This window comes from Pseudonaja textilis, chromosome 10, assembly GCF_049901715.1.
Source record: "Pseudonaja textilis isolate UNSWEBS1 chromosome 10, rPseTex1.2, whole genome shotgun sequence".
NCBI classification, from domain to species: domain Eukaryota; kingdom Metazoa; phylum Chordata; class Lepidosauria; order Squamata; family Elapidae; genus Pseudonaja; species Pseudonaja textilis.
Window position 1 is genome coordinate 4,509,374 of NC_141999.1, and position 26,121 is coordinate 4,535,494.

The following is a 26,121-nucleotide window of genomic DNA, read 5'->3' on the forward strand; positions in this document are numbered from 1 at the left end:
TCTTAGAGAGGGCTGTAAAGCACTGTGAAGCAGTATATAAGTCTAACTGTTATTGCTATTACCTCTGCTATTCTTCCACCCTTCCCTTGGAGGAAACAAGAAGAAGGTCCTCTCCATCTTCTTAAGTTTGAATCCCTTGCTGAGTCACATGGCCTTTTACAAATCTCATATTTTATCTTTTGGAAATGCTTGTTTCTTCTACTTTACCATTTGGTTTGCTCCTGGGTGTCTCCATCAAATGCATTCATATTGTTTTTCCCCACACAGGCTACCCTGGGTCCTCCTGGTTTGAAGGTATGTCTCTCCCTTTTCTCAATCATCTCATCTGCTTCAGGCACTGAATCCCACCATTCTCCTAGTTTCCCTTTCTGTCCTATGCAAAAACCTGACCACCGTCCCCAAAATTTCTATTACTCACAGTGGCATAGTGGTTAGAATGCAGTACTGCAGGCTAATTCTGCTGACTGCAGCAGTTCGATCCTAACCAGGCTCCAGGTTGACTCAGCCTTCAATTCTTCTGAGGTCAGTAAAATGAGGACCCAGATTGTTGGGGGCAAGAGGCAGACTCTGTAATCCACTTAGAGAGGGCTGTAAAGCACTGTTAAGTTGTATACAGATCTAAGTGCTATTGCTATTTTCCACTTTCTTTTCTGATTCTCTTTGATTAGATTTATTTTTTTTGTCAAATATATTACTTCCACTACATCAAACAGTTCCAGAATCTTTGCAGATTGGTTCCAAAATCAATAATGTTTCCCAAGAGTTTAAATAGATTAAAATGCTTTCTCTGGCTTTAATAAACTCATTGTATCACCATTATTGCTAATCTTGCAGATCTCACAGGTACCCATACATAATTTAATGGTATTTTAATTTTGTGTATTTACAGTAATTTCAAGAGGAGGTGAATTGTGTTTCCTAGTCACTAATGCTATTTGATATACCCATAAACATTGTTGTTGCCATTGTGAGAACATCTGCTAAGTGTGCAGTCAATCTTTCAGGGCAGCAACTCTCACCAGCATGAATAGAGAAAGGCTCTCACTCTCTCCTCATTCGATGAGTATTTCCTTCCACCATTGTATCGCTTTCCTTCACCAACATATCTGCCATATATTCTCCTTTTCTTCCTTATGCCCAATTCCACTTCCCTATTCAGGTAATAGGAAAAGGTGAAAAAGGGAGTGTGGTTGTGTGACCACAAGAACATATTAAGGCAATTGACCAAATTCATGCAGAGATGATGGAATTGCCAATGCTCGGTGCTGAGACCCAGTTTGAAGGAGCGTTTATTTTGGACAGCTTCAAAGGGCAATTCTACAGAGAACTGCCCTGACACTGTTCTTCTAGTGGTCATTTTCTTAAGCTTTGTCTCTCTTCCCTGCAGGGTGGGAAAGGCGAACGAGGATCTCCAGGAATCTATGGATCCAAAGGAGAGAAAGGTGATCATGTAAGTAGGCCCTTTCTTAAACTTCACGGGATACCTGTCCACTTTTAGGATCTGGGGATTGAAATGGATTTTTTACTGATAGATTTTCCACATTTCTGAACCACCCATTTTCCTCAAAAAGGGATGCTGGCTTATAAGTCTTGGAACATTCAACTGCTGCAGGAAAGAGCTCAGGGCTGGAAAGAAATGAAAGCATCTCAAAAATTTAACTCATGATGAACAGAGGGATATTTCGGGATCAGTCTTGTCTGGAAGAAAGATGGCTAGCCTTTCAGTATCGTATTTTTAGAAAAAGAATTCCAGTGGCTCTCAGTGTCCCCACTTTAATTAATTCATTAATATTTATTTATTTATTAAATACACTGTCTATTAAAGAATTCACCAATAAATCTTTCTTTCTGGATTGTCCTGTGCTTATGGTTTGACAATGGTCCTTCGATGTGTCCTAAGATTATTTTATCTTCTAATTTCCCTTCAGGGTGCTGACTGTGTCCGGATCTCACCTGAGGCTCCATTACAGGTGAGGCCCCTAGTCTTAATGAGAAGACTTCTCATTACTCATGAGAAGTTGACGACTTCCGCTTTTCCTCTTTTCCCTCTGTATCCTATGTTGCCATCCTAACCCTTCCTTGTTTGTTTTTTAAGTGTGCCGAAGGTCCAAAAGGGGAGAAGGGAGATCGAGGAGAAAAGGTAGGCGTGCCTTTATCAAAACATGGGAAAAACAAAATACGTTTTATTTAAGCCTCTCCCTCTTCTTTCTCTTCGCCTTAACAGGCCTCTGATCTTCACACAAATCCCTTTCCTCATTCCAACAGATTTGACCCAGGCAGGATTTGGTCAATATTAGCTTAAGATATTATGATTTATTTTTGAAACATGCTCTGCTTGTAAAGCAAGCCTTAACTTGGGGAGGAAATATGAGGAGGAGGGGATCCCAAACATTCTTTGAGTGATGTTGGCCCAGGTATACCTGCAAAAATCAGTAGCCCTGAAAAATGGGCTGCAGAACATTGATTGTATGTAACATATGATGTTCCTGAAAAGAACAAAAATGGAGTTGTTACAGTCCAAACGTAGCCCTGGCACAGGACAAGAAGTCTTCAGATTGGCAAAGTTGTCTTCTGGGGCTGCTTCCTCCTAATGTCTTTTCTGTCTCCTTTTTTTTCACTTAAGCTAACAGCATCCATGGCTGCATTCACACAATATCATGTTATCACTGAACATTCTGAGTTTTCTGTCTATCTTGGCCCGTAAACTATACTATCCAAAAAGACTCCTTTCATACAACATAGTAAGAAAATATCTCTCTGTCTCTCTCTGTCTCTGTCTCTGTCTCTCTCTCCCTCCCTCCCCCACTATCTCTGTGTGTCACTCACACACACACATTCAAAAGCAGTCAAAGTTAAAGCAGCTTGCAAAATGAATAAACACCCATTTTTGTAACTGACTTCATAACAACTATTGTGTGAACAGGATCTTTTTGTGTGTTCTTTGCCTCTCTCAACATGCCTTCTAGGCTGGATCTGTGGAGCCTGTTTGTCTAGATGTCCTTTATTTAACCAAAAATAATTATTTAAGAAGAATAACAGAGAGAATGATGAAAGAAAGGAGACACAGTTTTGTCCGGTGCTTTTAAACATAGGGCCCTCTTAAAGGGAGACCCTTTGATCTGTCCACAGTGGTCCAATCTGCTGGAGACCAAAACAACATTATTTACAATATTTATAGTTTGTTCTGTACCAGAGAGCCAACTATCAGGCCATTCAGGTAGTCTTGACAGGAAGCACCAACCATGAATACTAACACTCTCCTTATTGTAAAGTTATATTACGAAGTCTTGCAAATCTAAACGTACATCTCCCCTACCTGTCTTTTATTCTCCCCATAACTAGGGAGAGTCCCTTTTGAAACCTCATCCTTTGTTCATCACACTATTATCTAAGCTGTGGCTCCTTCTCCTATTTTCCAAGGTCATGTCCACACACCACTACACCAACCTTGGATTAGATGAAAAAAATAAAACAGGACTGAGCTAGGTTGAACTAGGTTGAGAGACCACAGTAAAAGCCACAGTTAGAGACTGGACTTGAAGTTGGAAAGACATTATGAAAGAAGATAATGACAACTGCCTTATGCCTTATTTCTACAAATGCCAACTAAAAGAGTCTATAAAATCATCAGGGGTCAACTCAATTCAAAGGAAAATAACTTGACCTATTTTGGGATTTGCCATCATTTTGAGGGACAGAATCCTTTGTAGCATCTTTACTTGATATGTGTTTCTATCCAAGTGTAGGCAAGTATATATAATATAGCAATATAATAAGGTTATGTCAAAAAATCAGCCATGGCCAGGATAAATGCAATTTCAAATGACACAAACACCAGGGGCTACTGTGATTTCAATTGTTTAGGAATAGAGTGACAAGGCAGGATTGAAAGAGCCACATCAAAATTGTGTAAAGGAAGAGTTAATCACATCAGGGGTATAAGCGTATGTGAAAAGTCAAAGTGTCAGGTGCACTCACACAAATCCCAACCCCCTTTTTTTTAATGTGGACAAGGAGTGGGACTTCAATTGAAAAATTGCAGCTTGACATCTTGATTTTGGTGATCTGCTCTTTCAGCTACCCGAGATACCTCCATCTAAACTTTTGCTGTCTGTTGTCCTATAAACTGATGCAACTATGATCTAGAAAAGTGGCAGAGGACACAACATTGCCATACTATCATCTCAGCAAAGAGGGAGTTTCTTTATTCCCCCATAGGGATCTGGACCAAGACCAGAACCATCAAAACCACAAGAAAAAGGTGGTTCAGAATAATATTCCTTACAGTTCCAGCTATCAGCCAATAGAACAGGCTACTGTGTGAGGTAGAAAGCTTTCCTTTCCTTGCTGGAAATCTTCAAACTGTAAACACTTCAAGGAAGACCAGACTAGTAAACCAAAGTCATGGAGGCTAATACTGTTTTTATTATATAGTAACAGAATTTTGTATGTGTGAATGCACTTCCCCACTCCCTCCTGTTAGCTTTGTGAGAACTAGGAAAGGTTTCATTTAGGGCACTGTCCCAAGTTACAGTTCTGCTCTGAATTCAGATTTCTTTTATCTGATCACTGTCTTCCTCTTAACCCCCAAAGTGATTCCTTCTGCTTATTGTATAAACAGATGCTGGATGGTTATCATTCAAAGATTCTGTAGATTCTGCAACAAGCAGGGGTTTGGATTTGATGGTCTCTCCATTCCCTTACAACCCTAGGATTCTTTGCATCTTTAGAAAAACTTCACTTGGCAGGTTTCTCTGCATCTGAATCCAGGGGTTGACTTTCTTTAGCCGCCTTGCTTCAACCTGGCTTCAGTAGGGCAATATCTGTCAAGTGCAATCTCAACAGTGGACTCAGCCAGTAAACATCCTGTGACCTTCCTAATCCTGGACAGAGCCTTGCACCCAGCTGCTTAAGACTTCACCATCTCCTCTGTGCTGTTTCGCCGAGATGCTGAGGTTTTCCCCTCCTTGCAGTATTTGGAACTAAGGCTAAGGAAACAGCTCATTGCACACAGCCAAAATTTATATTGTGAATGATAAATATTTAGTTTCACTATTTTAGAGCCAGGCCTGTGAAGGCATTGCAGCTCTTCTCTGGGGCTGGCCCAATGCCTTTTGCTTTATGTGCAGAAAGAACAACCTAGAAATGTAACAAAACAAAGATTTTGGCTGGTTGTTACAAACCAATATTATTTAGTTGACTTTCCCTTTCATTCTGATCTGGTTGTCATCTTCTCATTCCTTAGGACCTCTTCCTGTTTCAGATCTCCTTTTCTTCTCCCCACTGCACCAAACCACTGGAAGTAACAGCTCCACTTAGATGATTGAGTAGCCAAACTCTACCCGGGGTACTAGACTTACTACTTTGACAAAATTCCCAAGAAGCTAGAAGGATAATAAGGATGGTCAGAGAACTGGAAATCAAGCCAAAGTTGTAGGAACTAAATCTTTATCTTTGAAGGAAAAAATGATGTAGGATCAGATCTTCCAGGTAGATCAGACTAGGAATCCAATGGCATGTAGAAATCTAATGCCATGTATCTTTTATTGTAAAGATAAAGTAGCAGAATCTTGCAAATATGAATGTGCTTTCCTCCTCTCTCCTATTATCTTCATGTGAACTAGGGAGGCTCTTGTGTGACATGCTTACTCAGATTGCATTCCTTCCCTGAACTTGTTAGGTTTTGTTTACTCTGACTACTGTCTTGGTTGCAGTTGTTACTCCTGACCCTCAAGGCCACCCCCTCTTTTCGCTCTATATAGGGAAGTCTGGATCACATTTTTTTTTAAGTATAGGGTGGAATTATATCAAAGAAGCGTATGATTCTATCATTCCAGCCATAAAAGACTTGGTATCAGACTTGGCATCAGTTACCCAAATTTGCTTCTTTCATAAGAACCAAATTAATTATAATTAATACGGTGACTCTTTGGACCTAGTAATATCCATTATGGCCTTGATAAAACTCTGGCTGAATTTAAGCAAAGGATATAGGATCAAGACATTCAGTCCAAAGTTACCCAGTTCCACCATAGTGCAATTTTTTACTCTTCTTGGACATCCCTTGGACAGTAACATTTTACATGCTCTATACCAGAGTTCCCCAACATTTCTGGGAAGGGGTGGGGATATATTTTATCTGCAGTATTTGATGTGTTCTTATCTGCCAGAAATGGTTTCACTGAAATTCTTGTTATAAGCAAAAGCTTGGATTTGATGATTTAAATCAGGATTTCTCAACCTTAGCCATTTTAAGACTGTGGACTTCAACTTCCAGAGTTCCCCAACCAGCAAGCTGAATGGGGAATTCTATAAGTTAAAGTCCACACATCTTAAAGTTGCAAAGGTTGAAAAACTCTGATCTAAATAATCTTTCCAATTCTAGAAATTGCCAGGCCTCTCCATGTCCTTTCCTATGTCTTGGCTTGGCCTTTCTGAGATATGTTTTCCATTCTCATAACTTCTTGCTTAATGACATCTAGAATTAATTGTTTTAATACAAGAGAGCAGCTTTGTGGCTAGCTTCATTTCTCTACCATTGTATGGTAGAATATAGTCTGGATTCCCAGGAGGGAAGGAGTGCATTCTAGGGGAGCAAAAGACTGAAATTTAGATAGCTTGTTTGGGAGGAAAAGGGTCAAGACAGCTCCTCCTTAGAAGTTCTTACAGTTCATCTTTAATAATGCAAGTAGTTTGCTTTACATTGACAAGATTTCTGTCTATGGATGAGGAACATTAAAGCAAACTATGTAGAAGAAACTCAATTGCCTCTCTTGTTTTTTGGAGCTTGACACTTTGTCACCATTTTCTTCAGCAGCCTTAAACTTCATGCATTTGAAGAAGTGGTTAAGACTGAAACCAAACTGTAGAGATAATATACAATCCAATGTTTCAACTCATTTATGGTTCAACCCCCAGGCCACTATGAAGAGAAAACGTATGCAGGTATATCAAGTATAGAATAGAATAGAATAGAATAGAATAGAATAGAATAGAATAGAATAGAATAGAATAGAATAGAATAGAATACTTTATTGGCCAAGTGTGATTGGACACACAAGGAATTTGTCTTGGTATAAATACTCTCAGTATACATAAAGAAAAGATACATTCGTTAAGAATCAAGAATCATAACGTACAACACTTAACGATAGTCATAGGGTACAATCAACAATCAAATCATACTAGGAAACAGTCAATATAAGGATACAAGCGACAAAGTTACAGTCCTACAATCATAAGTGGGAGGGGATGGGTGATAAGGAGTGATGAGAAGATTAACAGCACACTTTGTAAACAGTTGAACAGTGTTGAGGGAATTATTTGTTTAGCAGAGTGATGGCTTTCAGGAAAAACCTGTCCTTGTGTCTAGTTGTTCTGGTGTGCAGGGCTCTATAGTGTTGTTTTGAGGGAAGGCCTTGAAACAGTTTATGTCCGGGATGTGAGGGGTCTGTAGAAAATCATTTATCAGGAATATTATGTTGACTGTTGGCCAGCTCTCAAAACTTAACTCCTTCTATCATGTCCTTTCAATGGGTTTGTTTAATTTCTGAAAACTCTACATATTTCATCCCATAGCCTCTCTGAACACATGAATACATTGGATATATATGTGTTCCAAATAACACATTTGTAAACCTCCAAACCAGCATTCTTTTCCAATTTTGTGTCCTTTATGGTGGATTTTGAATCCCAGCTTGCAAGCCAACACTTCTGCATAGTGGCTGTTTTAGGAATGTAAAATTAATTGTTCATGATAACTGGTTCTTAAGTTTTAGTGCAGTTTAGACAAGCCTGTTGGCTGGGAAATTCTCAGAAGTGAGGTCCATACAGCTTAATGCTGCCAAGGATGAGAAACACTGGTTTAGACTATAAATTTCTACATTGCTAATTAATGGATACTTTTTTGTTTCCAGGGGCTTCAAGGATTGATCGGAACTTATGGACAGAAAGTAAGTTTTCTGGAGGTTCAGTTCAGGAATTGAATTAGAAGGGGATGCAACTGAGCAATTCAGAATCTGATTTGACATGCTTCAAAACTGAATCACGATAGACTTCCTAAATTGATTGGATTGAATTGACTAACTCCAGCTTTGGAGAATGAAGTAGAAAGTTCATGGGAAGATGGTCCACCTGATTGTTTCCCTCAAATTTCAAGCAAGGAAATTATGATTTCCTTAATGAATGGTTATGGAAGTATGCTGTGATTAAAAATAGTAGTTCACTGTTCAGTTAAGAAGCCCTAACACCACTTGGGAAAATAGCAGATCAATGAACTAGAATCAGTGATGAAATTATAGGTTAAGAAAACTTAAATTGTGGCTGAAATACACTGAATTGCGTACTAAATTCTACTAAATTGGTCATTTTCTGCAGGGGCAGAAGGGTGAGAAAGGTGACTTTGGACTTCAAGGGAAACCAGGCAGCCCTGGGCGAGATGTAAGTTGCACAACAGGCATCTTTCTCTTTGGTGTCATTTTTGTTGCGGCTTTCCTCTTGTTTCCTTTATTAGATGATTCTCAAATGATGCCCTGAGTATTACATCAATATTCAAATACTATTTTTACCAGGATCAGGAATTCAACTCTTTGTATCTTTGAGGAATGGGGCAGATATGGTTTTTTTATATTTTCAATATTTACAATATGTTCAATAGCTGTTCAACTATTTTGCTATCCTATACAGATAGAAATGGATCAAAGTAGTTGCATTAGAGATCAAACCATTGCATGACTTGAGAACAGTGACCAAGCTAAGTATAATAATAATAATAATAATAATAATAATAATAATAATAATAATAATAATAATAATAATAGGTATATAATAGTGGTCAGACTAATCACTATTGACCTCACCCCATTCCTAAGAGGTCTGTAAGGGGCGTGCATAAGTGCACCATCGTGCTTACCGTCCCTGTCCTATTGTCCCCATTTATTTGTTCCTATTTCCTGTATTCTTACTCATGTTTATATTTATATCTATTATCTTGTAAGTGATTGACAAATCTAATAAATAAATAAAATAAAATAAGTTGAACCATAATTCACTAATATGTAAGAAATGTGTGTCAGGTTCAGCCCATCCAAAGGCTTAATAATTCCTGGCTAATAACAATTTCTGTCTTGCTTCCTACACTTTTCTTAACTAAAGGGAGAGATTAGCATATTCAGGCTTAAGTAAATCTCTTATTATCCTCAGCCTCTATATAGTAACAGTAACAATATAACAGAGTTTCAAGGTTCCTTGGAGGTCTTCTAATCCAACCGCTTGCTCAAGCAGGAGACCCTGTACCATTTCAGACAAATGGTTGTCCAATCTCTTCTTAAAAGCCCCCAATGTTGGAGCATTCACAACTTCTGGAGGCAAGTTGTTCTACTGATAAATTGTTCTCACTCTCAGAAAATTCCTCCTGAGTTCTAGGTTGCTTCTCTCCTGGATTAGTTTCCATCTCTTACTTTATTCTTCGGGTGGGGTTTAGTTTCAGAATCCATCTCTGAGGAAGCTGATTGTGAATTGCATGAAGTGTAAGGAAAGGTCCTCTTCTAACAAAGCCTGTTTTTTTTGCAATTTTCTAGGGCCGACCCGGAGAGCTGTGTTTGGTAGGGCCCAAAGGCCAAAGGGTATTTATTAATTTATTTCATTAAATTCAAATACCACCCATCTCACTGTTATGTATTGTGCAAGTCGAAGACAGGGATGGAGAGGGGTATTTTTCTGAAAGAGAAATGTGGCTAATGGCTGTGTTTTTATCTTAGGGTGATCCAGGTTTTGTTGGCCCCGAAGGGCTTGCTGGAGAACCAGGACCTCCAGGGTTGCCAGGCCCACCTGGAATTGGCTTTCCGGGAAAACCAGTAAGGATGATTTTCTGACTCGCCATTACTACTCTTCTTGGAAAATAAACCATCTTTAAAAATAGAGTCTCTTTCAAATGAAGCTTGATCTCTGATGGTCTCATAGACACAGAGGTGGGCTGCACATAATGTAACAACCGGTTCGTCTAGTGAAGAGTGAAAATGTGAGCGCATGCACACACATCCGCTTGGTACACGTGTGCACCATCCACGCTTGTGTGCGGCAGCAAACACACAGCAATTTCATGCGGGTGGCAGCTGCTGTGAGTAGAGCAGGAGAGGTATGAAAGTCAGCTGGGCTGCGTAGGCAGGGCAAGTGAGCCAGAGAGTGAGATATATATAGAACGGGACAGCATCAGAGTGGGTGGGCGGGCCCATCCGATGGTTGGAACTACCTGTCCGGGCAAACCGGTCCAAACTGGCAGCAGCTTATCACTGCATAAACATATCTAGGTATTTTTCTTGGGAATAATAACATGTCATTGCCTTCTTCTCTTTCCACATCACAGTCTAGTGTACAGTCCTCATAATCCCATAAACCAATCTTGTTTAGTGGTTAAAGTGCTGGCCCAGAAACTAGGAGGTGGTGAGTTCTAGTCCTAATTTAGGCATGAAAGCCAGCTGGATGACTTTGGGCTAATCACAAGATGACTCTGAGCACTGGTGCCAACTTAGGCATGAAAAGTCTACTGGGTGAATTTGAGCCAGTCCCCCTCTCTCAGCCCAACCCATTTCATGGGGTTGTTGCTGTGGGGGACATAAGAGGAGGAAGGAGTATTAGGAATCTTCAGTGCCTTGAATAACAACAACAACAACAACAACAACAACAACAACAACAACAACAATAATAATAATACTTTATTTGTGGTCACAGACCAAAACACAAGTACAACAACAGAAGAACATGGGAAAATTAATCATGAACAATTTGTCACCAAAAACTTGACTAAGGGGGATTACAGCGTTCTCCTCTGTTGGTTACAGCTTTTTTTAAAAAATTGGAAACCGAAGAAGTGATATATGAGGAGCTATCCCCTAGACAATATAAGAACAAATTACTAACATTGGGTCTAGGGGGGTCCGTTTCAAGGAGAGACAGTAACTTAGATCTGCCTGCGTTATACATAGGGCAATATAAAAAGACATGCTCCACAGTTTCAACCTCAGCTCTGTCAGAGGGGCATAGCTACTCGCTAATCAGGAGCCTCTTAAATCGCCCACCCAGTAGTGATGAGGGCAGAACATTCAAGCGAGCTAGGGAGAAAGCTCTTCTATACTTGGGAACGGTTAGAGTGTAAAAATAGGAAGCCACCCTCAGTCTGTAATTATTAAATCGGCTGAAGATCAGAGGGGAGCAAGTTTTGTTAGCTCTGGCTCATAGATATTGCAAGTCAATGTCCACAAGCCGTTGGACTACCCTAAATTGGACGTCCTTAAGGCCATAATCTCCCAGGGCATCCCCCGTAAAACCTAGGAGGTGTAATTTCTTCATCAGCTCCCTCTCCCAATGAGAAATATGAGAGTCAGCAAATGCCAAGGAGAGGTAGATACCAGGAACTGCCAGAAAGAGCACCCGAAACCACCATTTAAAGGTGTTAATCCATGCCATACATTCGACTGATTGAGTGCCCATTTCCAGGTACATCAGAGCAAAGCCAACACAAGGAGGAAGACCCAGAAGTTTTCTAAAAAAAGACAGCCTGGGTTCTTTCAATACAATCCTTAAAGCCCCGTATCCATATGGGAATAGCCTTGAATTACTTATAAAGCAATAGATGTGGGATAAAAACCTAATAGATAAATAAGGACCTCCCATCTACAGTAAATACTAACCATGCTCAACCTTGTTCACCTTCTACGCACAAACTAGGTCAGCCAGATACTGCCACCTGCTGATACTTTCTCTACTTGTGCTTTAAACCTGTAATTCAGAGAAGACCTAAATTACTTAGGACTTGATGGGAACACCATGAAGAGGTGTTCTACTTTTACTGCTGGGCTTATTTTTCCAATTCAAGAAAATGGATGGAGGTTGAGGTAAAAGCAGATAAATTGCAGTAAGGGAGGTGAAGGCATTTAACCCTTCTGCACTTCATTTCCTCTGGCCTAAATATCTCACCACCACCACCACCACCACCCCAAAAAAACCCTGCTATTTCATGCTTTCAAAGGAGATATATGTTCCTGGAGACCAGTTTTAGGTTGAGAAAATGTAAACCTAGATTAAATTCAAAGAACTTTGAATCTTCCACTAATAAGCCTCTCCAATCGTATCAAAATATTGCTTTAGCTCTGGTTACATTTTTCAGTTTCTATATAGGGCATATCAAGATTCATTTTGGGGCTCCTGCAGAGAGAATGACAAACCTGGCTAGAAACTTGATGAGGTTGCGGATGATGATGAACATGATGATGATGATGATGATAATAACTGTGATGTTGAGGAGGAAGATTTTCTTGGAAGTGATAACCATAATGGGTTGATGACTGTTTCTGACTGAGCCTGAGTGGTTGTCCAATATTTACATCCATTCAGATCTTAGACTTTTCCCTTTCTCTTACAGTGCTTCCCTCTTGGGAGATTTCCTTTTCTCTTAACACTAATCTCCAACTGTCTGTTTAGGGACATATGGTTGTTTACATTCTTTGCATTTGTACTGTCCCTTCAGCTAATTCTACCAATGGAACAGGAATCTTCCAGCCCCTTAATCCTGATAGGGATGCTTCTGATAAAACTAACATAAAGTTGAAGGGGGACTGGGCTGGAGGTTTCAAAAGTGGAATCAGTTCATTGCTTTTTCCTGTGTGAACTGTACTGGCTGATGGATAGGTACGACCTCGTGTTTAATGTTTTTGCCTGGGGTGCATTTATTTTGAGCTCTGTTACAATCTCAGCAACCTGTGATAGAGTTTTGATTTCCCTGTGGTGGGCAGACATGCTAACAGCTGGGGACATCTGTTTTATTACCAGGAAGAGGGTTGGTTCCTTCAGTTAGTGCACTTTTTGTAGCATCCCTTTGAATGGTTCTCCACTATTCCAGAAGCTATCATACTGATAGAATACCTACAGGGCATAACTCTGGATTATTATTTTTTTATCAGATTGTGTTTCCTGTCGTTAATAGTACTCTTGATGGCTCATTTCTGAACAACTTTGACAGTTTGGTTTTCATTTCAGGGTGATCCTGGTGGCCCCCCAGGTTTGAAAGGAGATAAGGTATGTGACAAACCTTTAACAGCTTTGCGACCTCCAATGGTTCTAATCTTGAAATGAACATCATGTTTTTGTTCTTAATAGTGTCACTACTGGGCTAAACTTCATTGCCATCCATCTTGTTCTCTATTTCCAGGGGAGTTCAGGATCTCCAGGGGACAGTGGATCTCCTGGGAAGCCAGTAAGTTCTTTCTCCAGCATACAAATCAATGAACCAAAGTCCACAACATCTAAGGAGCTTCTAGTCATTTGATTTCCAAGCTCTTGATTGGGCTGCCTTACCCAAGTCATGAGATCACAGAGAGATCCTTGGGAAACTGGATGATCCATGATCAGTTTATCTTAAAACAGGCATCTTCGGCCTGCTTTCTCCTGTTGTGGTCATGGTCTTCCATGATTTGAGATACATTTCATCAAGCAAAATCAAGAGTTTCCTAGTTGTAGGGAACTAGTTGAAAACAAGGCCTCCTGTCTTAAGGAATTTCATGATGGCAGAAGATCTCTATGCATTTTCAGCAATTTAATCCCCATTCTGTTGGCAGAATAAAGAAATGTTCCCAGGTGTTTGAAGCAGGAGACCTGCTCAATCTTGTGGTCATATATCCCCCAGGAGTGGCTTTTGAGCCTTTTGGCAAATGCAGTGATTTGGGTTTTCTGATAATTGAGTACTGGCTGGTCTTCCATGCTGTACTGGGCTAATGATTTCAGCGTTCTTTAAGGCCAGTCAATGTTCTGGAAAGTATTGCTGCTTTGTCTACATAGAGTAGAACAAAGATATGCCTCTCAGCAAGTTTAGTGTGTGGGAATAAAAGTTCATGTTGAGGAGATGGCCCAACATTAATATAAAAAAAATGAAGTGGGGTGGGGGATTTGCAGCCTTGCTTGATGCCTGTTTCCATTTGAATGGCTGAAGAAAGGCAGAAAAAAAGACAAAGAAATAAAACAATAAGAGGAAAAGAAAAAACTAGAGAGAGAGAGTTGCTTTGATTTTGCTGTGATTTAGAAAAAGATCTTTTTCTTTTGATCTGTTTCTCCCTTTTTCCTTTCTTTCTTTCTTTTTCATTCTTTCTTCCTCCCTCCCTCCCTCTCCTTCTTTCTTTCTTTCCTTTCTTTCCTTTCATTCTCTCTCTCTCTCTCTCTCTCTCTCTCCCTTCTCCATTTATTTTTTCCTTTTCTTTTCAGGGTATTATATTCATATATAAATATATACACAATTTCCACAACAGTTTCAGTAACACATAACCATTTGTTCTGCATCTGGAACTGTATTTCATCTGTATTTGCTTTTTCTTTTGGGAAAATGTGTGTCCCAAAGTTTCCAGTGTGCATTGAATGTGCAAATTTACATAGTGCATGCAATTTCCCTCCCTATATTTATTTCTGGCATATTTTTCCTATGAAGGAAAGGCATATAAATGCCAGTTGTGTCCTGTTGGTGCTCTGAGTATGGGTTCCCTAGCAGCTTATCCTTGGGAAACAGTCCAACTTCACTGCTGTCTATTTTCACATTCCATTGTGAACATTGCAATCTGAGAAACACTTGATTTGAATCCTTGTCAGCTCTAATTCCTTTTGTTTAGGGTTGTTTAGGAGAACAGATCTTGTGGAAAATTGGAAGCATTTGCTACCCACTCCCCATTGGTTGCTTTTGTTAAATGTTATTTTTATGTCTTTTGTGCGCATGTGTCTTCTAATGTCATGGAAGTTATTTTTTTGCAAAGACTACTCTATGTCCCAGTTTATATGAAACTAAAGTATTATATGATTTAATACAGTTTATATCAAACTAAAGCCCTACTAATACTTTGTGACTCTGGATGACAAAGGGGCCATCAGGTTATTTGGGTAAAGGACTGGCAGAAACCGAGAAAATGTACTTCTGAGATTGCTTTCCAAAAATGAAGCTCATTGGACCTTTGGCTTCAATTTCAGGCAGAAACATTACAAACACTCACACATTCAGCTATTGATTCCTACATGCTTAATTCTTACATCTTAGTATGTCATGGAGGACAGAAATGTAATACAAGTTTTCTGTATGTTCTGAAATATGTCATCCATGTGGAACAGGGATGTCAAACTCACGTCATCACAGCGGCGTCACATGATGTATTTTTTTCCCCTTCACTAAACTGGTCATGGGTGTGGCCAGAGCATGATGCATCTGGTCCATGGGCCGGGAATTTGACAGCCCTGATATAGAATTAGGTTAATATCTGGGACATCTTTTGATGAGGCTGCAGGTGGAAAGGAAGGCAGGAAGGGAAGGAGTATAAGGAGCAAACATTCATTTCTTTCTCTTTCCTATACACTTTACTTAATTTCACCCCAAACATCTCTTCAGAGTAGGCTGGCTTTCAAACAAAGAGGGCTGCAATCTTCGCTCCTATTCTAGGCTTTGGGCTCAGAGGTGAGTTTCTTATACAAATGAAACATTATTAATAGACATGTCCCTTAAAACAGCGGCCCCCAACCTTTTTTGTGCCACGGCCCGGTACCGGCATCACAAAATGATTCACAGCCCAGTACCGGCATCAGCATGCATGACCAAGGCAAGATGAGCCGAGCGACCGGCCAGCCAGCTGTCCCCCGCTTCTCCCCGCCACCTTCAAATCCTCCTTTTACCTATTTTGTGCTTTCTTAATCTCCTCCGCCATTGGGACGGCTCTTCATTGGAAGCTGCCCCCCACTTCAATGAAACTAAGGTGCAAGGATTCCTTCAGGACCCAAACGCCGCTTTCCAACCAGAAAAGCTCACCCGGAAGCACTTTCTCGTCGAAACAAGATGGCAGCGCCCAGCAAATCGGCAGCCTGGTAGAAAATGATCCACGGACTGGTACCGGTCTGGGGCCCAGTGGTTGGGGACCCCTGCTTTAAAAGACAGTGGCACCTGGAGACAACTTAAGGAAGTAGTAACTATCTGTCCTTACCTGTGACCTTCCTGATCAGAAAAATTAAAACATTCTTCTTTATGTGTTGAGCAGCCATGTTTTTGCCTCTTGGTGAGACCAGAGTTGACCAGGATTGAAAAAGGCAGACAGCACTGGATATTACTAGCCTCATTACAATAGCCGTTCCCAAACTTGCTGTATATATCTCAAGTCCATTTGGCTGGAATTTTGTAGGATCAATCCACCGCATCTAAAAGACGTTAAGTTGTTGAGGGTTTCCTTGAAGCAAATATCCATGGAATAGATAAAACTGCCCCCAGATCTTTGGAGGAAGCCCCAAAATTGAGCAGAGGGTGCTTGTTTGAGCCATGTCATATAATAAAAGACATAGAGGCCAGCCACTCTCCACCCATTTGGGGAAGAGGACAGATGCCAGAAGAGTCACCACCATCTTAATCTGTTCCCAGTCCTTCTTTCCTCTGTGTATTCATCTTCTCTTGAGATGGCGTTCCTCTGAATTTAATGGGTCTGGCCTTGTGGGTGAGGTGGTGGGACTTCAAGTAAGTTCAGAAAGCACAATGACACCGTTTTCATACCTCTTGTGCATATGAAGGATAGGTTAGGAGATGGTCCTGCTAGTATTTTATCAACAAAATTAAATCCATTCCCCTTTCTCTCCAGGGCAAACCAGGGACCCCAGGCCTGAAAGGAGAAAAGGTAAGTATAAATAGGTCAGGATCAAGACAACCGTTCAGAGGGGAAACCAACAGCTCTGCCATTGTGAGTCCAATGGCATTGAAACTAAATGGGGACCTCTGAGAAATGGTTAACATGGATCTCTGAGAAAGAAGATGACAAACGAGGTAGACTTCCCTTTCACTCCTTGATCTTTTCTGAGGTTCTTAGGGAATGGTACCATCTGGAAAAGCACCCAAGTTTGCACAAGGATAACTTTATTTTGAGAAATCCAATCCAAAGGAGATGTGCTTCTTTCCAGGGATGGGAGTCTACCAGTTCTGTGAACTGGTAGCTCTGAAGAGCAGCAGACAGAGAGCATACATAGAACCAGTTCTATGTCTGCTGCTGTTTTGGCCCACCTGCCCGCCCGGGCTCTTACCTGACCTTTATTTCCTGCTTTTCAAACCGCAGCTGCTTTGTGCAACACAGCTGCGGTTGAAAAAGCAGGAAAAAAGTGCTTTTCAAACCGTTGCGCACGCTGCTCAGCTGTCCAGGCAGCTAGCTGATGATGATATACATGCGCGCAACTGAACCCGTAGTTACACCAGCCGGATCCCACCCCTGCTTCTTTCCCTTTAGAACTTTGTACATTTGTTTGGTCCCTGAGAAAGTTCAGTTACCATAAAATGTTGAATGGAAAAGAAAAGTTGAAAGGGAAGGAGGATTCCAAAGGAGCATATCTGGGTTCGTGGGTTGGAAATCTAACCTTCCTAATGCAGAGTGATGATACAGGTAGCCCTTGACTTATAACCATTCATTTAGCGACCATTCAAAGTTACAGCAATACTGAAAAAAGGAACTTACAACCAGTCCTCCCACATATGACTGTTGCAGCATCCCAACAGTCATGTGATCAAAATTTGGGTGCTTGGCAACTAGCATAGATTTACAATGGTTATAGCATCGAAGGATCATCCGATCACCATTAATGACCTTCGCAGCTGGCTTCCGACAAGCAAGGTCAGTGGCAGAAGTCATATCTGCTTAACAACTACATGATTCACTTAACAGTGGTGGCAGAACAGGTCATAAAATCAGGCATGAGTCCCTTAACTACCTTCCTTAGTAATATAAATCCTGCTCCCGATTAGCGTAAGTCGAGGGCTACCCATATGGCAGTTTGGAGATTCAGTTGGTTCCTTCTAATGATAAACTTGGAAGTTTTAGTGCTTATCCATATGCAGAAATTAAAAAAACGCAGAATAAAATAAGTCACCTCAAAAAAGAATGCTGCAAGAACGCAGAAGTATATATATTTGTAAATTGAAAACAACTTTTTTAAAAAAACTTATCATTTTTATCAAGTATGAATTCCCCTCTTTGGAAGCTTCCCTTCACTTCTTTAGATAGGAGCAGCTTCTCTTTAAGGCTCTCTGAACTGCACCATTCCTGGTTGGGCCTGGCAATGTATTGCAAGACTTTGCTCTAAATAGCCAGCTGGGCATGTTGGTCTACAGAGCAAGGCAATCATAAATCAAAAATATGTACGTACCTTCCAACAGAGCTCAAATGCTGGTGATTTTATGGATATATCCATATAGTGTTCAGTTTAGACCATCTTCTTCTTGTGGGATGTTTTTTAACTTCCACTCTAACTTCCAGGCCTGGAATTCTGTGGAAGCCACACAAGATTAGTCAGATGTTTTGGACTGGTGGAACATCCAAAAAATATGATCAGTGAGGCTCTTTCCTGGTGCAGAGATGTACAATTATGTAGCTATGCATTTGAACATTGGCACCTGCAGAGATGGCAAAGGGGGACAAACAATGAACTGTATATTATGACATCACAATGCAAAATCTACGCCTTTGGATAGAAAATATGCAATGGGCAGTGCTTGCGTTGTGACACTGCAATGTGTGTTTGAGGCCTCAGTCTTGTTGGGGATGCATACAATTGCTGCAATGTTGTTTCCAACCATTTCCATCTATGTAGCAAAGATAGGAATACAGAGCATGCTAGGGTGGATCATAGTTTTTGTTAGTGCTTTTAATCTTTGCAGGGTTGGGGTTTCCTTTGCCTTGTGTTGTTGGTTTCAACTTCCTTTGTATTATTTTTTTTTTTTTGAATGCATTTTTATGTATTCCCAACAGGGCGATCCATGTGAAGTTTGCCCCATTATTACTGATGAAAACCAAATCGGCCTCCCTGGGAATCCAGGAGCCAAGGGCGAACCTGGACCACCTGGGAAACCTGGCAAATCAGTGAGTCCCCTTCATAGATTGCTTTGTTCTTTGAGGTCGTGGTGAAGAAGCCATCCAAATGCTCTTGGGAAATGGGAATTTGCTGGGCTGATTAGCTAGCAGAAATGACTTCTGAAGCCTTCCATAGATTCTCCTTTCTTTTCCTTTTTGCAGGACAAATCTGGGCCTCCAGGAGTTAAAGGCAACAGGGTAAGTATTGGATTCAGCTCCTGTGAGGAAAAGAGAAAGGGAAAAAGAGATTATAGGTGCAGTTCTATGATTCACACAGGACCCCGGATGGTGCAGTGGTTAGAATGCAGCATTGCAGGCAAATTCTGCTGACTGCCAAGAATTTGATCCTGACTGGCTCAAGGCTGACTCAGCCTTACATCCTTCCGAGGTGGGTAAATGGGGATTGTTGGGGGCAAAAGGCTGACTCTGTAAACTTCTTAGCGAGGGTCTAAACTAAAGGACTATGGCGCTAAGTGCTATTGCTATCTGCAAAATGAAAATCCCAGGTTCAGCCTCTTGTCTCGGTAGTTTCAGTTTTAAAAAATATGGTCTGTTTAATCCTAGGCTAGACCAGGATCAGACCCTTGTCTCCAATTTAAGTTGGGAGATGGATTGAGTTATTGGACATTCCAATAGGTACTTATCAAAAGTACTTATCACCTTTTCGGCCCAAGGCACAAAATGGAAGTCATATTCATTTTGTTTTGAATTACAATGCACATTTTCAATTTAAAAACAATACATTAGAGGAAAGTCTGCCTAAAATGCGTATGTTTAGAAGAATGCTCTAGTAGGCCTTATACTAGATAAATGAATTGCATTTATCTATCTGAGTAAAATGCTGTGATAGGTGGCAAAGGTCTCTATCTCTGGGTTTGAATTGGCATAGGAAAGATTGTGTATGGAATTTAAAAGGAGCAAAGACTAGCAAGCTGGAGTGGATAAATATAGCTAAATATATTTATGTATGTATGTGTGTGTCTTTGAAACGAAGAGAAGGGTAGAAATTAATAGATCAGAAGAAAGGGGGGTGATCTTGTGGTGTGTAAATGATGAATGGATGCAGGGAATTTACTGATGTACAATTTTAGCCTTTATGTTTAATTATGAATGGGAGGGCTAAAAAGGATGTCATTTGGTATGAATTAGTGGCATTTTGGTTATTATGGATGCATATGAAAGTAGAAATCGATGGACTGCTGATCAGCGTATGTTATGCTCCAGTGAATAATAATAATGGAAGAATTGGATATGACTTTTGGGGGGAAATTGTGCAACCTTCTGAATGTATATGACCCAGGACAGATAAATATTCATTTTAGTGACTTGCTTGGATGGCTGGGAATGAGATGAGAAAGAACAGAAAAAGTGATTGCACCATTAGGAGACCCAATATGGAAGGAATAAGGTGAATATTGAATGAGCAGAGACATGGCTGTTGGCTTCAAGGATTTAAGCATAAATCTCCATGTATACATTGGGCAAGGGAAGAAGTGTAAATCTAAAACAATGGCTGGTTTTGTTTCTTGAACGGTTATCTGTTGATTAGACAGACAGAAAAATAAATGCTACAAATCCCAGAAGAAAGTAATATGCTGCTGCTTATTAATATATATTTAGATCCAAACATATATATTGATAATGTTCCCATTACTTAGCTAATGAATAATGAGCTAATGCATGTTATCTACCCCAGATAGAAGCATCTGCAGGGAATGGCGGTCGGTGGGTATTAAACTATCAAGATGACATTCACAGCCATGTAATTAAAGCCCCAGCTGGATGGCCTTACCTCAAATTATGAACTAATGTGTACAGGAGGGGACCAGGCTGAGGCCAAGGGAGGGGTCAAATGTGTCATAAGTCACGAGTTCCTGTGCACCTTGAAGTGCACTTTGAATGCCTCTCTTATCTCCCACTCATTTGCTTTGACCAATAGTAGTTCAGATTCTAGTAGAGAGCTTAAGCTTGCAATAAATCTTTATATTCATTTGAATCATTCGTTCAAATGATTTTCCTGGCACTTGACAGTGTGGTTCTATAACAGAACAATGACGTCATTTTTTTTACTACATGTCATACTTGGAAAATCCATAGTTTTTCCTATATTGAATAATTTGACATTAATTCAAAATCACATTCATATCTTTAAACCATATTAATTTCCCCAAAGCATTATAAAATAACTTAGGGCTATTAGACCAGACAAAAATATGGCAGAACCTTATCTTACATACAAGTGTCCCCTCTATTGTTTTATATTTCCTGTATTATTAATAGCCAAACCTTTTAAAATGTTTTCTGAGGTGTCGAATAAACATGATTGATTTTTGGTGTTTTTGCTGATCTTGGTCATTTCTGCAGCAGGAACTCACAGTGTCATCTATTGCGGTCATGTGATGTCTCACTTAATGAATGCAGGTGTTCCATTTAATGTGGAAAAAAAACCTTGTTACTTATTTATTTAAAACATTTATACAGTCACCCATTTTACTCCAATGAAAAGTTAAAGCAACATAAAAACCGTAGCCAAAGTATAAAATTAAATACATTGAAAACAGCACATCTCACTTAATGACTGCACTACATAATGATGGATTTTCTGATCCCTACTGTGGTTGTGAGGATTACCTGTGAGAATAAGGAGAGGTAAACAGCATATTCTTGACCATTTCCATGAAATATTTTGACAGGTGTGATGCTATGTGCAGAGTCTGTCGGAAATTCTCTTTCCGACTACTTGGGCATTACTTATTAATTAAGATAACAGCTGCCTCACCAATTCACAAAGGAGCCCCACAGACCAAAAAGGCTCCTGACTTGGCAACCTGCATGATGGATTAGATTCTAAAGTGAAAGCAAGCCAATTGCTAGATTTGCTGGAAGTTTTTCCTGTCCCCTTTCAATAAATCCTGTTACACTCAGGGAAAATCTACTTTCTGTTGAAGAGGGTTGCCAAGAGCTTCACAACACATGAGGCAATAATTCCATGTGCAATATTTATGTATTTATTTGTCAAATTTCACAAAAAAAGTGACAGCATACAACGAAGCAGAAAAACAGTTAAGTTGATAAATACCATAGTAAAACTATTATCATTGTAATTATTTTATAAAAGCATTTAAAAACAATAAAAGACAAAGCAGAAAAGGAAGAAATATTAGGTGAAGATATATAAGTTAGTAATAATTAATAATGCCATTAGCACTGACGCGTTCCCTGTCTGTCAATTGCAAAAGGTAGCTTTACTGGGAACAATTTACATCCTGCAATGATATCACTAACCACATCCACAAGAACCTATCAGGTTCTTGGAAAGAATTCGAAAGGCAGACAAAAATGCCAAATCTAGTCTGAACATCTGGTGGACTATGCAACAAACAATAACGAATAATAGTATTATAATTATATTAATATATTTCCCCTCAATAACTCATCAGTCCTTGGGGTACCCAGGCCTTCCCCTGGAGTGGAATAGAAATGGAGATTTTGCAGGATCCTTCCCCTGCCACGCCCACCAAGCCACACCATGCCCACCAAGCCATGCCCACAGAACCAGTAGTAAAAAAATTGAATACCACCACTGGTGTCAGCCCATACAGCATCAAAGGTGGCATAGTTCTAGAACCAGTGGGCACCCAACCCAACATCACTCAGTCTTGCCAGGGTTCAAACCTATTATTTGAGACCCCCACAGCTTCCAGGGACCTAGAGAAGACATTAACAGCATAACCAAAGAGAGAAGCAACCTAGAATTAAGAAGAACTTTACAACAGTGAGGACACTAGCTTGCCTTCAGAAATCATGGGTGCTCCTTCACTGGAGGTTTTTAAGAAGAGACTTATTTGAAATAGTATAGGTTCTCCTGCTTGAGCAGGGGAATGGACTAGAAGACCTCCAAGGTCCCTTCCAGCTCTATTCTATTCTATTCCCTCTCCCCCAGTAACCACCTACTGAAATCAACCCCAGAGAAACCAGGTGAACTAGTACAACACCATGTTGGCAGCATCCAACTTCTGGGTGTGCAGCTAATGAATAGACTGGCTTGGTTGCTCAACAGCGAGACATTAGTGAAGTGAGCACAGCTTCACATGAGAAAAGCTCACCATCCTCCCCCTGTCCTTATCACTTTCTATAAAGGGACGATCGAGAGCATCCTGTCGTACTGCATTGCGGTCTAGGTTGGAAGCATTACTGCTTCAGACAGGAAGGCGGGGCAGAGAGTGGCGAGGATGGCCGAAAAGATTATTCGCGGTTCACTCCCTTCTCTCCAGGGCATGGCATATAAGCATTGCTTGAGCAGGGTCTGCAGGATTGTCTGGGATGCTACATATCCTCTTCACAGCCTCTTTTCCTTGTTACCTTCTGGGAGGGGGCTTCACGGTATCTGAAGCAGAACATCCAGGTTCAGCCACAGTACAGTATCAACATTGTAATTTTCAAGCTTCTTCTTTCCACTACATATTCAAGATGGACAGTGATTAATATTTATATGTATGTTAGGGTGTAGGTACAGAGGGTGAGATTCTCCTGGTGTAAAAGCCGGCTCGCTAATCGCGCGCTTTGGGCACACACAGGTGCTTGCACAGCTATTGCAATTACTTACCTTCAATGTTACTTCAGGGAAGTAACACAGCTGAGGCATGGCAATCCGCTCTGCCACACCAATCAGCTGAGCACACATAAGTGAGTAGAGTGCAGAGGCGGCTGGGCAGGCCCACTGGTTGGATCGAACCAGTTAGGAGCCAACTGATCATGGCAGCTAGGGGTTCACCCGAACCGGTCCGAACTGGGAGAATCCCACCCCTGTGTAGATATATACAAATGTATGTATATAGCATGTCTAGTTGTGTGTTAGATACATGTACATTTAGGAGAGCAGGCAATAGATTTTCATTTTTAGTGTGTGCCAGTGTGCCCACAGGGGGAAAAAAGGACAATAAAGGCTATCTTATCTTGTCCCCAATCTTCTGAGCCAATCTAGAAGGATATCTTGGTCAATGGTATTGAAAGCCACTGAGAGGTCAGGTGGGACAAGGTTGAATGTACAGCCCCCTCCTCATCCATGCCAGTGATCATCCAAAAACATGACCCAGGGCTGTTTCCATCCACAGTATTCTTGGCGGGGGCGGGGGCGGGGTCTAAATAAAAACATGGTGATTTATTAAGTTCATGATATATTTTGTTGTCAGCATAGTAGAGTACAGGTAGTCCTGTAGCAGTTTGTTTAGTGACCATTCGAAGCTACAATATCACTGGAAAAAGGGATGTATGGCTGTACTTTTTTCACCCTTAGAACCATCCACTTGGTCACATAATCAAAATTCAGATGCTTGGCAACTGACTCATATTTGTGACGGTTGCAGTGTCCTGGGGTCATGTGTGATCCCCTTTTGCAACCTCCTGACAAGCAAAATCCATGGGGAAGACAGATTCACCAAACAACCATGTTACTAACTTGACAACTGTAGTGATTCGCTTAACAACTGTGGCAAGAAAGGTCATAAAATGGAGCAAATGTCTCTCTTAGCAACAGAAAATTTGGGTTCAGTTATGGTTGTATTTAAAAAGGCTATCTTTACAATGTACAATGCACGCTATACAATGTATAGTACAATCTAGCTGCCATTTCAGCCAAGAACCCAATTATTTAGCAGGTTTTTCTACATTCCTAATACATTCTTTGCTTTATGTAATTCAATCAGTATTCTATACCAAGTCCATAAATTAAAATTAAGTTCTAATTTAGCCAACATAAAAGGTTTACCAATTTTGATATAGATTGTTTCTATACGTGGTCAAGAGTTTTTTAACTCTGATCTCCAAATTTTCTTTTTTCTTTCTTTTTCCATGAAACATTTGCATTAATAAGTCCAAAAATATATGTCTTAAAATATTTCAAACAACCATTACATTCTCAATTTAAAAAAACCTTCAAAATACTGTTTAATCTATTTTAGTAAAAATATCTTTAATAATGAGGTTATATCTAAAATATATAATGTTGCTGGAGGATGATCAGATATTTCTGTAGAAATAAATATTGCATTTATCCATCCAATTAACTGAGGATCAAAATAGTAAAAATTAATCAAGTTGGGAACAAGTTTAATATGTAATTTTAAAAAAAGAATATTCTTGCTGTGAATGATTTAAAACTTACCATACAATTACAAAATTAAACTCCAGCATATAAAATTGTAACATTTCCATGAATAACAGGTAAATTTAGTCAAGCAATATAATGATATGAGAAAGGATCTAATAACTCATCAAAATATTTAGTCCTAAATATCTTAACTCACTAGCAAACTAAAAATGTATTAAAATACCTATATACGACAATGGGTGGTCTTTAGTTATGCCATAATAATTAATCGATGCAGTGTGATTAATATAACCTTTATCCATCTTTTTTTTTAAAAAAAATCCTCCTTGTTCATTACAAAATTTGAAGATTTAATGATCAACAATATTGATTTTGAATTTCTGTCAGATTTTGAATTCCAGTAATATATGATTGACAACTCTTTCTCTAGCTAAGCAATCTCTCTTATATGGAAGGATGCTTATTGACTTGCATATTAAGCTCATATGTTTAATTCAGGGGTGTCAAACTCGCATCGCCGCATGATATATTGGGACATTTTTCCCCTTGCTAAACCGGGTGGGGGCGGGGCCAGCATGTGACACATCTGGCCTGCAATCCGCAAGTTCGACACCCCTGGTTTAATGGAAACAAACTAATCAGCCCGCAAGCAGTATGGCAGAAAATGGGGAGACCGGGAGAAGAATGAGAGAGAGGTTAGGCAAGCATAAACCATTGAGACATAGAAGGCACAGCTAGTCCTTGACTTATGACCCTAAGGGAGCCTGCCCATCATGGTTGTAAGTCATGACAGTTGTATGATTTTACAATCTATTTTGCAAGGGTTGTTAAGTGAACAGGATGGTCCTAAAGCATTCAGTGAACGCCATAGCTCCTAAGTGAACTAATAGTTCATTATTGTCCTGACCTAGGCTTCCCCCAAAAGCACTAAGCAGACTCGTTGTCCCGGCAGGACCCCTTTTATTAAACAAAGGTGAATTTCTTGCATTCACCTTCAGCCAAAGGCCTGGCAAACCGTCTTTCAAGGGTATAATTAGGAGCACAGACCTTATCTAGCTTGGAGAGCTGCCAAGTAAATATTTTCAGACGCAGTGCTGACAAGGAAGGACTTGGCACAGA

General features: G+C 40.1%; 1 protein-coding gene across 5 annotated transcripts in view; it reads left to right on the forward strand.

Moving 5' to 3' along the window:
- COL16A1 (collagen type XVI alpha 1 chain) overlaps positions 1 to 26,121 on the forward strand; it is a 218,845-nt gene that overhangs the window by 107,371 nt on the left and 85,353 nt on the right. For all 5 annotated transcript variants that reach the window (XM_026702697.2, XM_087939551.1, XM_087939553.1 and 2 more), the window contains exons 11-23: positions 268 to 294; positions 1,388 to 1,450; positions 1,929 to 1,970; positions 2,096 to 2,140; positions 7,917 to 7,952; positions 8,377 to 8,439; positions 9,579 to 9,623; positions 9,759 to 9,854; positions 13,033 to 13,071; positions 13,205 to 13,249; positions 16,641 to 16,676; positions 18,792 to 18,902; positions 19,056 to 19,091. In XM_026702697.2, the coding sequence (XP_026558482.2) occupies positions 268 to 294; positions 1,388 to 1,450; positions 1,929 to 1,970; positions 2,096 to 2,140; positions 7,917 to 7,952; positions 8,377 to 8,439; positions 9,579 to 9,623; positions 9,759 to 9,854; positions 13,033 to 13,071; positions 13,205 to 13,249; positions 16,641 to 16,676; positions 18,792 to 18,902; positions 19,056 to 19,091 (684 nt within the window). The remainder of the gene's footprint in view (positions 1 to 267; positions 295 to 1,387; positions 1,451 to 1,928; positions 1,971 to 2,095; positions 2,141 to 7,916; positions 7,953 to 8,376; positions 8,440 to 9,578; positions 9,624 to 9,758; positions 9,855 to 13,032; positions 13,072 to 13,204; positions 13,250 to 16,640; positions 16,677 to 18,791; positions 18,903 to 19,055; positions 19,092 to 26,121) is intronic.